This window comes from Bubalus kerabau, chromosome 22 (genome assembly GCF_029407905.1).
Source record: "Bubalus kerabau isolate K-KA32 ecotype Philippines breed swamp buffalo chromosome 22, PCC_UOA_SB_1v2, whole genome shotgun sequence".
Taxonomy (NCBI): domain Eukaryota; kingdom Metazoa; phylum Chordata; class Mammalia; order Artiodactyla; family Bovidae; genus Bubalus; species Bubalus kerabau.
Genome location: NC_073645.1, coordinates 51,422,501 through 51,440,000, shown reverse-complemented (window position 1 = coordinate 51,440,000; position 17,500 = coordinate 51,422,501). Strand labels below are relative to the sequence as shown.

The following is a 17,500-nucleotide window of genomic DNA, read 5'->3' as shown; positions in this document are numbered from 1 at the left end:
CGCCCAGCGCTGCTGAGGGCCTCTGCACTGTGTGGTTCTTGTAGCTGATCACGCCCCACGCCATCCGTGTCCAGACCCCACCGAGGCACATTCCTGGAGTCGTCGAAGTCACCTTGTCCTACAAGTCCAAGCAGTTCTGTAAAGGTGCTCCAGGGCGGTTTGTCTACACCGGTGAGTCCACCTTTCCAGCTTTCCCTGATCCAGGAGGGCCTCTCCATGGCCCCCGGGGTCCCTGAACAGGTTCTGCAGGGAGGGCTGGTGGGTGAGCCAGGGGGTGGTGTCATCGGGGAAGTCTCTGCATCCTTGACCAGTTGGTGTGACGCCGTGAACAGGTGCAGACCCCTGGGGCCGCGGGATCTGTCCCCTCAGCCCGTCTGTGGTCCTGCCTGTAAAGGGAGGCGGTGGGCTGTCGGTAACCACGCTCCCAGCGTCCAAGGGGTGGCTGCCCCGTGAGGTCCCAGAGGTCAGGCTGTGTCCCTAAGGTCACCCATACCTGTGGATAACAGAAGCAGGTCTCTGCCCAGCGTGGGGCCTCACACCACACACTGCCCTGTTGCTGATGGAGGGTCTGAATTTTGTGCGGGGCGGGGCACGCAGACATCACCGGGAAGGGTCCCCTCTGAGGTCCTGGACCGCCATCCAGAAGCCATGCTCCGCAGTGCTTTGCACACAGGCGGCTTGGAGGACACGACCCGTCCGAGGCTGCTGTTGGGAAAGACCACAGTGACCATAGGGCTCGTCCACCTCAGGGCCTCTGGTCCTGCCGCCCACAGAGGCTGGGGTGTCTGAGAGGGCTCCAAGCGCTGAGCCCCCAGGGGGTGAGGGCTTGTTCTCGGACAGGGTGGCCTCCACATGCTCACCTGGTCAGGGTGGCCGTGAGGTCCCTGCGGGAGCCTGGGCTGGGCCTCAGGGTCTGACCACGTGCCTTCCACTCGGGGGCGGGGTGAGGAGTGGAGATGACTTGCCCCCCCTTTAGGAAGCAGATGCGAAGTGTAAGTTCTTCGGGGCCAGCTCAGTGTCACCCCAGGGCTACACCTGGCTCAGGTCCCGGCTGAGAGCAGGGCTGCTGTGTCCAGAGGCACCCAGACCCTCGACAGCCTGGGCTGCAGAGACGCCTGCATCCTTGATGGGGCGAGGCAGCCTCCAGTTGGGCGCTGAGAAGCGCTGAGCGAGTCAGCAGGGCAGGGAGGAGCCATTTCCGCCCTTGGGGCCAGCGCATGCCGCCTGGGGCCCAAGACCCTGGGGACGCTGATGGGCACCTACCTCCAGGGCGGGGGCTCGGGCCCCCTGGTGTGACCAGGAAATGATGGACAGCGGCCCCCCCCCCACTGTGGCCCCCAGCCTGCTAAATAATAAAGACTCAGGAAGTGGGGCGGGCAGCCGGGGCCTCCTGTGAGCCTCGTACCCGCGGCCATGGCGGGGGCTCTTCTGGGTGGAAGGACCTCTGAGGCTGCCAGGGCTGGGGGTGGGCAGGGCCCCCGATGGGCTGTCTCCCCGAAGTGCTCAGCCGCCTCTGCACGGCCATTGCTGACCTGTGGGTACCCCACTGGGTTTCTGGCCATGAGCTCAGGATGTGGGCAGAGGGAGCCCTGCTCCACCCCACCTGGTATCGCCTGGGGGGCCTGGGGGCCGCCCAACCCCCGCGTCCTGCCTGGGGGCCCTGGGGGACACTTGACCCCCGCTTCCACTGCCCCCTGGGTGCGTGTGTGACCTGAGCTCCCAGGAACAGCCGCTGAGGCATCTGGGTCCCTCGGAGGAGGGGACGTGCGTTCACTGGCAGGCCCTGAGCGGCCACGGGCCACATGGGTGCCAGGTTGGGCCAGGCACTGGGGGGTGGGGGCATCTGTAGGCGGTGGGACCACCCGGGTCTGGCCCAGATGGACAGGGACCCTCCCCCCGAGTCAGCCCCTCTAGCCTCCCGGCCATGCCCCCACGGGTCTCCAGATGCCCAGTTCTTGACCCGTGGGCTCTGGGTACAGAGACCCACAGGCTGTGGTCAGGGTGCTGACTCAGAAGAGACGTGACGGCAGGAAGGCCTGTTCCTCTAAGTGCTCCAGGGGCTACGGGGGACCACGGCCCCTGCGGCAGGAGGGCTGCCGAGCCGGGCGTCATGGCTGGAGGGAGGGCATGCAGGCACCGTGGCATGAGCAGATGGTGTCCTGGGGCCGAGGCCCAGCCGCTCGGGTGCCACGGTGGGGGGGTGGGTGAAGCTGGGGCGGCTCTCCATAGCCAGCTACCTCCAGCAGGGCAGAAAATCTTCCTTGGCCAGAGGGCCCCTGCCCTCAGGGAAGCGGGCATCCCGAGTCCATTCCAGGGACACCCGTGTCCCAGTGCCCGTCGTCCACTTCTGCGGCCTATACTGCGTCCACACCACGGTGAGGGGGCTTCTCAGACCCCACATTCGGGGTCCTGGTGGTCTAAGGCTCTGGGGTTTCCTCCACAAAGGGTTCTCCCGTGAATGGATGCTTCAGTGAAGCCATTCAGCCAGCTGGGCCCCCTCCTGCGGGGGGTTCATCTATGCCTCCCCATCATCAACGGGAATATACATTTCAAATGCGCATCAGGGCTAGGGGGCCCCGAGCTCTCCGGGAGCGGAGGGAAGGTGGGGTCATAACCTGTCTGACCTGGAAGCTTCTGTCTGATTTGTGCTGCCCTGGAATTGATGGGGACAGAGGCGCAATCATGGGGAATCGCTCCTCTCTGCAGGCTGCGCCAGCCCTCCTGGAGGCCGGACACCCTGCGGGCAGCCCCATCCCCTGGGCGTCTGGCTCCCATCATCGGCCGGCTCACAGGGACGCATCCCCCTGAGCCCTCCTGGGTGAGGTGCCAGGCCGCCAGAGGCCAAGGTCTAAACGAGCTGTTTACAGCAGCTGAGAAACCCCAGGTTCTTCTGAACCAGACCCGATGAGTCACCCCAGAGTGGGTGTGCGGTGGGGGCAGGCCGAGCCCACCCAGCCAGGCCCCTTGCCGGCTGCTTTCAGCCCTGGTAAAGGCAGAATTACCGTGGGAGGCGGTGGCAGTGCAGTTGATTAGCACAGCGAAGTAAAAGAGTGAGTCACAATGACATGTCCGGCTCCTCCGCACCAGTCCTTTGTATTCCCAGCGCGCCTCACCCCTGTTGCAAGAAGGTCAAAAATTAGAGAGAGAGAACAATTTTCATGCGGCTAGCACTTAGGAGCAGAATTAACAATCACTCTGTATGTAATTGCCAGTTAATAGTAAATTGCCTTCCAGACTGTAAAATGCAATATAAACGGGTGGGCACCTAAAATTAAATTAATGAGATACTTGCTGCATTTAAAAGTGAACAGTGCAAATTAATAACTGAGTGCAATGCTTGTTTTAATATTTGTCTAATAGTGTATCGTTTGCTCGTTTAATAATAATTAAAACAGTCCCGGAATATCCTACCTGAGGAACTCCATGGGCAGAGTGAACAGTCTCACGTTTATAATTTCAACCAGTAGAAAGACATCGAGTTGTTCAGAGCAATAAAAGAAATTATTTTTTAATTAGAATGTAAGCATTGCGGTGTTATTCGATTAAGACAAATTGGAATTTGTATGCTTCTAATTGAAATTATGTTCGAGGGAAAACTGCTTTTACAGACAGCGTTTTGCGAGCGTGGTGAGGTGCTTTTGCACAATCACAAATGTCCCTTTTCCCAGCGTGTCCGTGTGGCAAGAGGGCTCCCTGTGACATCGAAGGGCAGGAGCTGGTTGGTGGCCTGACTCGTGGGCGTGGCAGCCAGGGGCTCTTCCTGTAGCTCTCTCGCGCCCGAATGTGTGGCTGACCCCCGCACCCCCCCCCCGCAGTTTAGAGATTTCTTTTGCTCAATTAAAGGAATTATCACAAATGGCCAGGCATGAGCATGCAGCCTGCCACGGGCACAGCCAGTTCAGTTACTCAGCAGGATGGTGGCAGAGGCCGTGCCAGGGCCGGAGTGGCAGGGGCCGAGCACGGCGGCCAAGTGTGGACGAGACGAGGACAGAAAGACGGCCGCTTTCCGCACTGAGATGTGCAGCTCAGATACGAGGCTCAGCCAGCAGTTGCCAACAGTTTTCACTCTTCCTGATATGGCATTTCTTTTCTTTTTTTAAAAAATCATTGGTGGTTGTTGTTCAGATGCCCAGTCGTGTCTGACTCTGCGACCCCATGGTCGGCAGCACGCCAGGCCCTCTGTCCTTGAGTGCCTCCCCGAGTTTGCTGAAGCCCATGTCCCTTGAGTTGGCGATGCCATCCAGCCATCTGATTCGTCTGATGCTTCTCCTTTCACCTTCAATCTTTCCAGCATCAGGGGCTTTCCCAGGGAGTCGGCTTAAAACTGGCTACCTGTCGGGGGCGGGGGGCGCTCACTCTGTCTCAGGAGCTGTCTGGCACCAGGGGTGGCTGTCGGCTCGCCCCGGGGGCCACCACGTCCTCTGGCAGCCTCCCGCTACCTAACCCACACTTGGGCCCGCCTCTCGAAGGGCGCGGGCGTTTCCGGAGTGTTTTAAAGTTCTTGTGTGTGCATCCAGACATGATTCTGTCAACAGCTGATGACACGCAGCGGAGTCGATACCCTTCGACCACTGCCACGCCGACCCGCTGTCTCCCAGCCCAGTGCCTTTCAAACAGATTACTTGTATCCACCGTGTGGACGAGTCCTAATTGTCTCCCACCTATCATACTATTTTTACTTTGCTAAACTGCTTGCTCACGCCTTCCTTACCCTTAAATGTAAGCCACCTGATTACTTTGGTGATCAGTTTTTGCCCACGGAGGTGGATGCGGGGGAGGTATTTGCATTTTGGGTTCAGGACACTTTCAGCCCATGTCTGTGATTCCTGGGCTCCCCGTCCCAGCCAGCGAGGCCCAGCGGCTCTCAGCGGCTCCCCGGGCGTTCCTGGCTGTAGCGAGGACCCTGCAGACCCAGGGCCGTCGCTGATCGCTGCTCGCCAGTCGGATGGCATCAGTGGCAACCTCTGCCGCCCTGGAGGACAGATAGATTTGCTTTTAATGTGAGGACGGTCAAGTGGAAAAGCAGCTTGGGGAGACCCCTTCAGGGCCCAAGAGCTGAGATAGCCCCCCAGACAACGCAGGACTCCAGCAGGATGTCTCGCCCTCCCCACCCACCTTTGCTCGTCCTTGGCTGCGAGCCGGGGGCAGAGGACGAACTTGTCCCTGTTGGGGGGGATGGCGAGCAGACCACCTGGTTGTCTCTGGGGCCATTGGTGGGGCTCCTCGGGGCCACAGAGGAAGGGGCGGGCCCCCTGGGGTCGTCTGCACGGTGCAGCCCAGCCCCGGACCAGACAGCGACCCGTGAGTCCTCCGGCACGCGGCACGGCTCGGGGGATGCTTGCCCAGCGCCGCGGCTCTCTCAGGAGCCGGGCGGCGAGGCCTCCCGGGTCCCTGCCGTCCCCTTGCCTGCCGTCTGGGAGGAGGCCGGAGAATGAGGCACATCGTGCATGCTGTTGCGCAAGTGGACGATTTGTCCTAATCAGTGACACCCATTTACTAGAATTGCTTAAAATGAACTATACCTCATCCAGAAATCGCACATTTAGAGGCGCTCCATTCATCATCTGAAAATTGAGGGCCAGTAAACTTTTCTGCTCCTCCAGTGGGATCATAGGCATGCATCAAAATGTTAGAAATGATTGGTGAGAGGAAGCTGTCACCCATTTATCAAGGAAAAGAACATTATTTGCTAATTTCCCAACCAGGCTGGTGACAGGGTGCTTCGTCTTTGGACCCACGGTGACCAGCATGGCCTTTTTGTTATTAGTACAAGTCAAGCGCTTTTGGGCAGTTGCTAACAAGACACATTTGTCTGTCATCAGAGGGGCTTTGCTTGTTTTCCAAGTGCTGTGACCACAGGCTGCTCCTCCCGGAGCCCGATGGCTGTGCGCGGCGGGGCTGCGCTCGCCCGGGAGGGGAGCTGGCTGATAAATCAGGAAGTTTCCACGTCAAGGTGAAGGTATTGACTCTCAGCACCGAACCTGACAACACGGAGCCGAGAGGAGACGGCCATTCGTCTTCCCCGGAGGACACAGGGGTCATGGGTTCCCTCGGCGGGGGAGGGGCCGCGGGCCGCCAGCCCCCTGCCCCACGGGAAGGGGGCGAGTTTGGGACTTGACTCGGTGTCTCTGGCCTGTCATGGCGCCCACCTGCCTCTGGGGCCACTCTCAGAGCCCGGGGGTGTGCCCGGGAGCGGGGAGAGCAGGCTGAGGCAGCGAGGAGGGCGCACAGATCAGAGCCGTGTCATCTGCGGGGAGGAGCTCCCACTGCGTCCGAGGGAGGCCGGGAAGCTGCGGGACGAACAGCTGTCTCAGTGGAGAGCCGGCCAAGGAAGCTGCGGGCCTTCTGCTGACCAGGAGCAGAAGAAGCAGGGCCAGCCTGTGGTCCCAGGAGAGAAGGAACAAGGACAGTCCTCACAGGGGCCTCCTCCCTCCACATCCCTGCAAGCGGGTGCCCTAGGGTCCAGGGCCGCCCAGGTTTTCATTTGAAACTTTTGGGAAGGTCTTGGGGCTTTCCTCATGGCTCAGCTGGTAAAGAATCTGCCTGCAATGTAGGAGACCCGGGTTTGATCCCTGGGTTGGGAAGATCCTCTGGAGAAGGGAAAGGCTACTCATTCCAGTATTCTGTCCTGGAGAATCCCATGGGGTCGCAAAGAGTCAGACGCAATTGAGCAACTTTCACTTTCACTTTTCGGCTCTAAGTTGAGCCAAAATCTCAACCTGACAAAAAGGACATTTTAAAAAAAACTATCATTTGAATCGGTTGGGCCTTTTTTTATTCAGTGTATTCCATAGAAAGTACAAGCTGAATCATTCTTTCTCAGGATGACTTTTCAATAAAGCAGCAACACCTGGAACGTCTTATCAGGCGTGTGAGCTGTGCGCTCCACCCCCAGAAACAAATACACAGACGTTTTCAAATGCTCTCAAAGAGCCTGTAGTCACTGGGTTGCACGAGGGCCCTGGGTGCTCGTGGTGGGCGCGTGTGCTCCAGAAGACTCTTTACTGAGGGTGTTGAGTGTGAGACACACAGTCTCCCGTGAAGACCGTAGGCTGCTGCCCATCTCGGGACCGGCGGACGTAGATCATCTTTGGGGGACACTCCTTAAAGGTACAGCCTGGCGGCGGGTCCATCATCGGCCCCCCAGACGCCGCCCTTCCTAGCTCTCCTGAGGGCCCTGACCTGCACCTCCACACACGGAGACCCCACCTCCTGACACGGTGAGCCCTGTCGGTGGGCCAGCCTTCCACGGGCTGACGCTCTCCCACTCCGAGCGCCTGCTGACCCCCGAGGACCACAGCCGGGGCCTCTGAGCGCTTGGAGGTGGGGGAGTTCAGCAAGGTTTCTTCCCATCTTTTTAGCCCTTTCATCCTCCCGGGAGATGCCCCTTGCCTCAGACTCCCCTGGGCCCTTCCGGGTCTCAGCCCTGGGCGTGGTGGGGCTGTCCCGCCCAGTCTCAGAATCTGTGCGCCTGGCCCCTGGGCCCAGCCGGCTGCTCTAAGCCCGACCGTCACCTTGGCCAGCTTCTGAAGACCAGCCCGGCGCCCTTCCCTAACGTTCCCGGCACAGGACACCCGTGAGCCCGTGGGGATGACCACACAGCCAGGGCACTCGTGACCCTCGTGGCACCAGGTTGCAGGGTCCCCGGGCCGGAAGCGGTTTGCCTCGTGTGCTCGTCGCTGGTGAACACAGAGGTGGTTTTGTAAGCTGACCCGTTAGTGTGAGCTACAGGGTGTGAGGTGCTGGGGCCACAGCCTCACGCACGCTGCCCATGAGGCCTCCTGGAGACAGGCCCGGGGTGGTGGACGCTGCCCACCCTGCTGCCCCGACCGCTGGCCCCTCCAGCCTCTGCAATCAGGAAACACCCATGGGCAGCAGTGTTCTTTCAGGGGAGCTGGGCGTCGGGGGAGGGGGGTGCAGAGGCCTCGTGTCCACACGGCTGGGGGTTGGCCTGTGGCTTCCCGTGGTCAGCGTCTCCCTGAGGCCCACCTGGGCTAGGTTTTCCACAGGTGACCAGGGAAGGCCAGAGACCACCTGCATCTCATAGGTGCTGGGGGTGCGGCATGCTTCCCTGGGTTCCCCTGGGGGACCTGGCTGGCTTCACGTGGGCGGCCTGGGGCCTGGCTCTGGGCCGCCCTCGGCTGCATCTGGGCCCCTTCCAGCTGCTCAGGGATGAGGATGAGAAGCGATGGCCAGGAAGTCCTGGAAGGGGCTCGGGTCTCTGGGAAGAAGGGTGGCTGTGGGGACAGAGGGAGGAGCCTGTGCAGACATGGGTGCCCTGGGCAGGCAGGCGGGCTGCACCTCGGCAGTGGGTGGGGGGGGTCTCCAGGCGGGTCAGTGGTCTCCAGGCGGGTCAGGGCTCTCCAGGCACAAGGCAGAACTTGAGCCCAGGGTGGGGGAGCTGGGGGGAGTGAGTCTGGGCAGGGTGGCAGGGCCCGGGGGCGGGTGAGGTCCCAGAGGCCTTCTGAGCCCCACACGTTTGGGAGTTTGGGGGCCCCTTGGGAGGAAACAGGACTGACTGACTTGAGAGACGTAACCCGGAATCCTGTGCTCAGGACTCTTCTTGGCCCTGTCAGTATTCACACTGACTTTGGCACTGTCTTTAAAGGCTCTGACTTAGCGCCTTGCTTTTCTTCTTTATTCACCTTGAAAAGCCGGAGTTAAAAACACCTCTGTGGGGACTGAGGGCGGCAGCGGAGCCTTCCTGAGGTGGGGGGGGTGTCTCTTCCCCAGCCCCCCCCAGCTGGGGGCCTGCTCACCCCAGTTGCAGCCTCTGCTCTTTTACACAAGTGCCAGACTCCCCTCTGACAGCTTTCGGACCATGCGAGGCCTTCCCTGGGTACAGGCCTGGCCGGCGAGTGTGTGCTAGCCTAGTCGCTTCAGATTCTGTTCTTTATCCAAATGTAGCTCACACAGCCTAAAACCCACCCAGCTGAGCATACAGTTAAGCTGTTCTTAGGAGGGTTGCGAGGTTGTGCGACCACTAACGGAGACGGAAGCACCCAAGCAGCAGTCAGCAGCCCGGCCCCGCCCCGCCGCTCCGCGCCTCCGCCGCGAGCTCCTCCCTCTCTGTGCGTCTGAGGGTCGGGAGGGCTCTGTGCTGCCCTCCTCTGTGCAGCCGAGTGGTCTCCCCTTGTGCTGGGACCACAAGGCATCCATTCGTCTTGGTTCAGTCCCTCCTTGGGACCTGCTGGGCACAGGTTCCCGGACCAAACCCACGGATGCTTGAGTCCCTTGCAGTGCAGTCTTTCCTATCCAAGGTCATCGCCACGCTTGGTCGAATCTGAAGGTTTAGGACTGCGGATACGGAGGGCCGACTGTAAGACAAGTGATGCTGCCGTGAAAGACTCGTGAGCGGGCTCTTGTGTGGACATACAGGAAATGTTGTGTTCACTCTGGCTTCTCCAAGTCAAAAATGGAAATAAACCTTCTCCATTGGTCTCATATCTTCAGGAGGTCCCCCGGGTCACCTTCATCGTTATGATGGAGCACCCACTATATGCCTGCGCTGAGTAGGGCAGGTGCTGTGACTCGGTGAAGGCTTTCCAGGAGGAGCACGTGAACGAGTGGGCTGGGGAGTGTGCCCTGGGGGCGGCGGGGGTAGGGGGACACAGGAGGGGAGGGGAGGGTTCCTGGGGGGCTGGGCCGCCTCCAGCCGTGGTGGGGGGTGGGGGTCATGCCAGAGGCGTCCCTCAGCTTGCCTCTGTACTGAGGTTTCACGTGGACTCCACGTGTGCAGGTTGCCCGGAAGGTCTTCCAGAGCATTCTGTTGGGAGGGCGAGTGCACAGGCTGGCTGGAGTTGCCCTCGCTAAAGGTGGGGTGACCTGCATCATCTGTGCTCTTTATCCTTGAGAGTGGTTTCCGTTCACCACCTTCTCCTTCCCTTTTGTTCAGACCCTTCCACCCATGGAGAGAGGCTGCTTTTCTTGGAACCGAGATGGGGGATGCGAGGGGTGGGGGTGGCCGGGCCCCCCTCTCCTGCCGCCTTAGGGAGTGTGTCTCGGGGGTCCCTGTCCCTGGGGGCTGAGCCCCCAGAGAAGGGGGAGTGTCTGATGGCCCGGGCCTCGGTCTTCCTGAGTTGCAGGCCTGGGCTCCGTGGGCATGGGCTCCGTGGGCATGGTTTGGACACGACTACGAAGCCAACGTCCAGGGTACTCCTTGAGGTCTGTAAACAGCTATTTGAATGCCATCCAGTGGTGTCAGCAAGGGTGTTATTTGGGGAGCAAGGAAGATGCGCTGTCCCCTTTTCTGATCTGATCTGTCACAAAGCCGCTGGGCAATGCCAGCGCCGGGGAGCCGTGCAGGGAGGCCCAGTGCACCCAGCCGGGCGAGGGAGCACCCCTCCGGAGAGGTGAGGTGGGCCCAACTTCTGATTTGAAGTCAAGTGTGGCGCCTCTCACGTCCTCAGAAGTCCTGGTGACACAAGGTACCCTGGGCTGGAGGGCCTCCAGGGGGGAGTCCTGGGAAGCAGAGGCCAACCTGGGGTGGGCGCGAGCCTCCCTACGGGCTGTCAGGGTCACGGCGGGCGTGCTGCTGGAAAAGCCGGGCCGCTTCGATGCAGGGACCAGGGCTCGGCCGCCTGGTGCGCCGGGTGTCAGAGTGGGCTGGTGCCACTGTGCCCGGGCCAGCTAGGGGCAGCGTCTCCTGGCGCGTGATGCCCGCCCCCCACAGCCTTTGTGTTCCCCATGCAGGCCGCGGCGCCCGGCTCACCCTGCCGAGTTCTGTGATTGAAATTCATTGCCAAATTTATTGAGAAATTAATGAGAAAAGCTGCAAAGTATTGACTTTGAGAGGAAAACACAACTCATCTTGAATGAGGAGGAAAATGCAGCAATAATTTAGCCGCTATTGATTTGGCCCTGTCCATGTATCGATCTTCATTTTACAATATTAATTTGCACCTGCAATCGGCTGCTAAGGGAACCGATTTCATTTCGTGGCCGCGTTAATGTGCGGAGCATGAGGGGCTCTTCAGAAGTGGGGGCGCTGCCCATCGTGTGGGGGGAGGCAGCCTCTGCCTTTTCTATCTTTGCTTGCTGCTGAAATAGGCCAAAAATTAATTTTTTTTGTCGGACAAAATATGAAAGCAGAAACCCACCTCTGACACGGCCCTCCTCTCGGCCGCGCGGCCCGCACGAGGAGCCGTCAGCCGCCTGAAACTCCAGCCACCTCTCATCATCAGGCCCGGATCAGTTCAAAGTTCATGAAATTTCTATGAGCATTGATCTCGCCCCATTGATTTTTTTTTTTGCAGCAGATCTTTGAAATTTTAATTTCCCGAGCATCTGAATTTCTTATAGATGAAATGCACTTGGAGAAGACAGTTGATGATAAAGTGGAGAACTTAGCAGCATTTTAAAGCCTAAAAAAAGGGAGGAAAAAAACAGGCGGTTGCAGCCTGTGCCGTGTTTTTGAGGTGGAGGAGGTGCTCTAGCGGGGGCGAGGTGTGGGGGTGCTAAATACCATTTTTGTCTGCCGTGGCCACACATTTTTAATGCAACTTTTTATACAGTCATTTTTGAAAGGAAAGCTATCTGGAGAAACAGCAGGACAGAGCAACATTCTTCAGTGCACAATCATTTGCTCACAGCAGTCTTTATCACCTGGTCAAGTTCACCTAGTTACTTATCAGTGGGACATTTAATAACCTCAAGGTGATATAATTGCTATTGGCATTTTTCCCCCTTGGATTCAGCTGGTTAATGTGTAAACTACTTGTCAGCAAATAGCACTTTGTCACTGAAATCACTAACACCCTCTAGAGGGATGTCTTTGTATTGAGCAATTTAATTTTACTTTATTTAATTTTTACACATTACAACCTGTGTTCATTCAGGCACTGAAGGGCTGCAGTCTGTCGGGGCAGGGTCTGGGTCTCCCTGTTAGTAAAATATACTATATCTTATTTAACAATCCCCATCGCCTTAATTGAAGTGCGTTCTTGTCCCTCGGAAAAGGAACTGCAGATGTTCTTATTATGTAGTTATGTTGCTAATGTGAAAAACTGCCTCATTATGAGGATCTGTTTGTAGCTAGAAAATTACTGCATTATGACAAATGCATGATTGGGAAGTTACAGGAAGATGATCATTATTGAAATGAAACTGGAACTCATTTAATAGCTGCAACCAGCAGCTGGAATGAAGCAAATGAATGTCTTCCTGTTTTTATTGTTGTAGGCAGGTTTTTCAGGCAGAAGGGAAATTTGTGCTAAACCTGGAACTTCTTGTATCGCTCTTTGCTCGCTGGGCTTGGGTTTAAACGGAGGCAACGCTGAAGGCAGCGAGTCTCCTACCTGGGTGTCCCCCTTGTGCACTAATGATGCTGTTTTAAAAACACAACGGTGTCAGTAGGAACAATCAGTCTGGGCGTACTTAGTGTCTGTGGCCCTGCTCACTGGCTGGGCTGGTCTCCAGGTGCCCCTGGCAGGCGGGGTCGGGAGGTTGCCATCACAATTAAGCCCTGTCACCATGACCCCTCCTTCCCGCCCCAGACCGTCCCTGTTTGCAGCCGGGGTGCCTCCAGGCCTGGGGGTGGTTGGGGGGATCCCAGCGCCCCGGGCAGGTGGCGCATTGAGGGCGGCGGCAGCAGCAGCAGCACGAATAAGGGGTCAGGTCTGCTCGGGGCTGCTGTTCCTGTTGCCTTTGGGGGCAGGTTTCCCCCGGGGGCGCCCCAGGCACATAGTAGCTGTTTAATAAATGGTGAGCGGATGAAATGGATTTAGAGACAGTTGGTTTGGCCGTTTTCCTTCTAAGACAGATGCTTTTGTAGAAAACAGGCTTCCCAGGTGGCTCAAACCGTTAAGAGTTTACTGCAATGCAGGAGACCCAGGTTCGATCCCTGGGTCGGGCACTTTCTCTGGAGAAGGGAATGGCACCCCACTCCAGTATCCTTGCCTGGAAAACCCCATGGACAGAGGAGCCTGGTGGGCTGCAGTCCATGGGGTCCCAGAAGAGTCAGATGTGACCGAGCAAACACTTTGTCACTTTTAGAAAACGCCCACTGGCCCTGAACATAACGTGGTCCACCCTGAAATTCTGTTTCTGCGTTACCGACCCAGAGGGCCCAAGGATGCCCCCTTGCTTCACTGGATTGCGTTTCTACATTAGTGGACTTGCTATTCAAGTCTAATAAAATAATCACATACGTTTCGGTGTATGAGAGATTAACACAGACCACAGGGCAGGGCTGGCTGACAAAGAAGGTTAAGCCGTCAAAATGGGAACCGAAACTCTGCATGTCACAAGAAAGAGGATTCCACCGCCTCTCGCCCATCGGTACGCTGCGTTCCTAATTGCAGCGGCCGGTTGGAGCTGCTCTGGCCGCAGCTGCAGCTCGGAGCCCAATGCCATTTTCTGCTGCCACATTAGCTCCGGCAATCCCAACTTGAACTGACATCACAGACCGTTAAAATTTTATCAATTGCGGTATGATTAATCCCCCAGTACACGGGCATGACTTAAATATTTAGAATGCTTCTTCTGTTATGACTTTAATGCATGTAAAGTAACGAGATTAACTCCAGTACACTCAAATACATTTAAATGTGGATCCTCGTGAGCTGTAGGCAATTCCTGCGTGTGGGAATCATGGAGTCTATGCGGCCGCGTCAGCCTCTATTTGTGTGACCCATGCTGGATGCTGGCTTGCATACGAGAGCCGGGTATCTGGCCTTTCACAGGCTGCCTGCCTGCCTGCCCCATTTGGCATGGAATGTGATTCCTGGCTATGCTAGCTTCTGGTTCATTCAGGTTTTATTGCTGTGTAATTTTCTTATTCTAAAATAAAAGCTCTCCAACAAAAATTACTATGCATTAGGCCGCGGTAGCCTACTCAAATGGATATTAATACAGTTTATCTCTAAAAGGACGAATAATGTATTTGAAACAGATAAAAGGCCCTCCACTAAATGAGGAATGTTAATATCTTATGGCACGGTTAATAAAGAGATATTTCACAAGGGAGATTTGTTTTATGACTTTTGATACAACAGCCTTATAATCTGACACATCTTAAATGATATAATTTTGTGCCTGCATTCATCTTTTTTACATGTAGCAGCCCATCTTTGCAAGATTTGAATTCAGAACAAATAATGGGCACTAATTACTTTTTTCCTTGCAGGGGTGGGGGCGGTCAGGGGGCGTGGTGTATTGTAAGCCTCCTCCTCTCCCACGCAGATGGGCGTGGAATCCCGCGGAAAGGTGGACGCTGGTGATGCTTTCTGAGAAACGTCTTGGTTTTTTTCCTTCAGCAGAAAATAGCATTTGTTTTTGTTGTGTTTAAGGCAGAGTTTAAATTAATTTAACCCAGTGACACATGTTCAGAGACTAAGCACGCAGCTAAATAATTCCTGGGAATAAACTGCTCAGGAACCAAGTCCATTAATTTACGGCTCTCCTGATGCTGACAGATGTGAGGGCTGGAGGAGGACCTGCAAATATTAACATAAAACAAATTTGCTTTATTCTTCTTCATATTTCTTCTTCATCCCAACTCAAGCTCACCCAAGGCTCCTTCTCTAATTATCCACGAGGTCAGTAAGCAAAATTGGGCAGGAGCTGGGAGATCAATACAAATTACCCCTGAGCAAACCAGTGCTGACAGCTTGAATCGCAGCATATGTTTACCCAAAATCAGGCAATTTATCTTAATATCAGCAAAGTAATGCAGTGCAGGTGAAAGGTCAGGCAATCTCTCCCCCTCATAATTACCCGGTTCTAAAACAGGAAAGTGGTATTGATTGGCCTGGCTCGCTGCTCTGTGACTGGACGTGCAGAGCCGTGGCCTGGCTCGGCCGGGCCCTCCTTGTAAACTCCACACACGGACCGTATATCAGATGTGCAGAGGGGCTTCTGTTTTCTCCTCCAGTTGTAGACTGTGCTGGGGAAGCCTGGGCGACCCCCCTTCTCGCCCCTGTGTGGGGCGGGGGGCTCTGGGGGGTTCCACCCTCAGAAGTCCGCCGGTCCGTTCCACCGACAGCAGCTGCTCCCAGGGGCGCAGGGGTGGGTCACCCCACCCTCAGTCATCAAAGTGCCCCCGCCCTGAACTGAGAACACAGGGCCTCTTCTCCTAAGTCTTCCGTGTGAGGCCTTCGGGCTTCCCTAGCGAAGCCCCCGCCGGGATTTCCAGCTGCAACCGCAGCCCCCCCAGCCTCTCACTGGGTCTGGCCTGGCTAGACCTGGGGTTGTACCGAGATGCACGTCCTCTCCCGACGTCCAGCCTTGCTCTCGGCGGGGCGCTCCAGACATGGACGCTCCTCGGGCTGCAGTGGGAGGCGAGCGGGGCCCTCTCGTTTCTACTGCTTGGGCATCTTTTCTGGTTCTAGAAGGAGAGGATCAATCCGGCTGAAGCATCAGGGGTGTCTCTCCCGGAATGAGCGGGTGTGGTTATTACATGTCATAACGCTTCTGAAAGCTTGCATTAGAGCGTCTATCTCCTGTCAGGGCATTTGCATGAAATCAATAGCGGCCGCCCATCTCTCTGTTTGGATCACTTTTCACCGGGCCGATTCATGAAGTCCAGCAGGCATGGCGGTGAGCTGGGGGGAGGAGGGCCCTGGCCTCCGAGAGGACACGGGGCCATCTTTCCTGTCCCCTGGTCGGGAGACCTGGAATCCTTTCGGGGCCCACTGGCTGGGTGAGGCCCGTCTGCCCGGCCTGCACTTTTCCTGACACCCTCGTCCCGGCCCAGGCAGGGACATGACAAATTGTCCCCCAAGTCTCCCCTGACAGCTTCTGATGATTAATGGTTTGATTATGAAGTGGTTTTACACATATAGAATTTACATCACAGAGAGTTAGGAATTTTTGCCGTGTCACACACGCCGAGGCATTTCGAAGAGCTTTACTATTTGCAAAGAAAAAGGAGGGCAGAATCGCAGCAAAAGCCATGTCATGTAAAATCAATATGTCGGATCAATGCTTTATTAACAAGAAAATGTCTTACTTCACATTCCTGCGCGGACCTTTGTCTCCGCGGCGTGTATGATGGAATGTCAGACCACACGGCGGTCCTCGACTTCCGGGCGGCGGCCCGCGCGGGCGCGCGCTGAAGGGACCCGCCGAGGGTGTTGACACCAGCGCCCGAGCACTCGAGGATAACGGTGACCAATTATTCCGGAAAGCGCCTTCAAAGGCGGCCTCTAACCCGGCTCCTCGGAGCCGCCGCCTTTGTGTTCCCGGCGCTGCGTGGGCCCGCTGAGTTGGGTGGTGTTAATCATCAAATTACCCGCTGACTAATGAGTGATGGCCCGAGTTGCGGGCTGAGTAATGAATAGATGGCGGCGGGTCTTATTAGTCTCAGAAAAGCCCCCTGATTTATGTCGCGCCGTGCACCGTGGCGTTGCTCCCCGGAAAACGATATCTACATCAAGAAGTAATGTACTCTAATAAGTATTTTCATCTTAACTCGCGTCCCGGCCCCCGGGCTCAGTTTTTGTTGGAGTCGGGCAGAGCCATAATAAAGCCCAATGGCTCCTTATAAAGCTTGTTAAGCACAGAGGCTGCGGTCCGACCGAGCCCGGCTGTGATTCATGCACTGTACGCAGCGTGCGGGCCGCTGATTTATGGCCGCGCACAGTTCATAGTCAAAATTACAATTTGAGGGATAAAAAGATTAATTACTATTTGTGGCCGGCAATTTCGTGGGGCTGGGTGGAATGATAGTGCCCGCATCCGTCTGTAGTCAGCCATTCACAGATTATTACAGCTTTGCAAGAGTAAGTGCTCCTCCTGCCTGGTTTGTGCTCAGGCAATATGCTAGACAGAAAAGGACCACAGGGATAAATCTGAAGCTAGCAATAGCTGGACATATGTCATAATTGCCAGGTTCCCATAAATCCCCGGCCGGTGTGGAAGGCCTCGCGTGAGGTAGACAGTGATCGCGACCGCGGTGATGGCTGTATATGGCCCCGAGACTGGCAACTTCCTGACTGCGTGCCCATTTCTACAATATATTGAGTGACCCTTTGACTTTCTCCCAGTCTAATTATAGATTAAAAATAATCCTCGCTTTTATGTGCAAAAGAAAAAGGGAAAGCCTGTTCCTCAGGACAGAACTGGGGTTCGGGGGGGGGGGCTTGCCTTCCAGAGTGTCAGAAAAGGAGACTCTCATGTTTATGTGTAAGCGTGCAGTAAGCGGGTAATGGGTGACATAAAAGTAATTAACCTGACCTGCATTTCTGTGTCCTGTTCCAGCCCTTAATGAACCAACCATAGATTACGGCTTTCAGAGGTTGCAGAAAGTGATCCCGAGACATCCAGGTGATCCCGAAAGGTTACCCAAGGTTAGTAAAAGGGCAAGTGGCGGCTGGTTCCGGTTTGGGGTAGTGGGTGCTCTGGGAACGGGGGCTTCCAGATGCCCCAAACCCTCGCCCACGGCCTGGCCGACAGGTGTGGGAGACACCCCGGCTGGGAGCAGAGGTGGGTGGAGGGGGGCCAGAGGGGCCACACCGCCTCCATTTGTGTTTCGTCTCCGCGGGCCCCTATTTTTAAAGGA

General features: G+C 56.6%; 1 protein-coding gene across 10 annotated transcripts in view; it reads left to right on the top strand.

Moving 5' to 3' along the window:
• Window positions 1-17,500, top strand: part of EBF3 (EBF transcription factor 3) — a 117,087-nt gene that overhangs the window by 88,490 nt on the left and 11,097 nt on the right. For all 10 annotated transcript variants that reach the window (XM_055561041.1, XM_055561042.1, XM_055561045.1 and 7 more), the window contains 2 exons: window positions 45-171; window positions 17,200-17,288. In XM_055561041.1, the coding sequence (XP_055417016.1) occupies window positions 45-171; window positions 17,200-17,288 (216 nt within the window). The remainder of the gene's footprint in view (window positions 1-44; window positions 172-17,199; window positions 17,289-17,500) is intronic.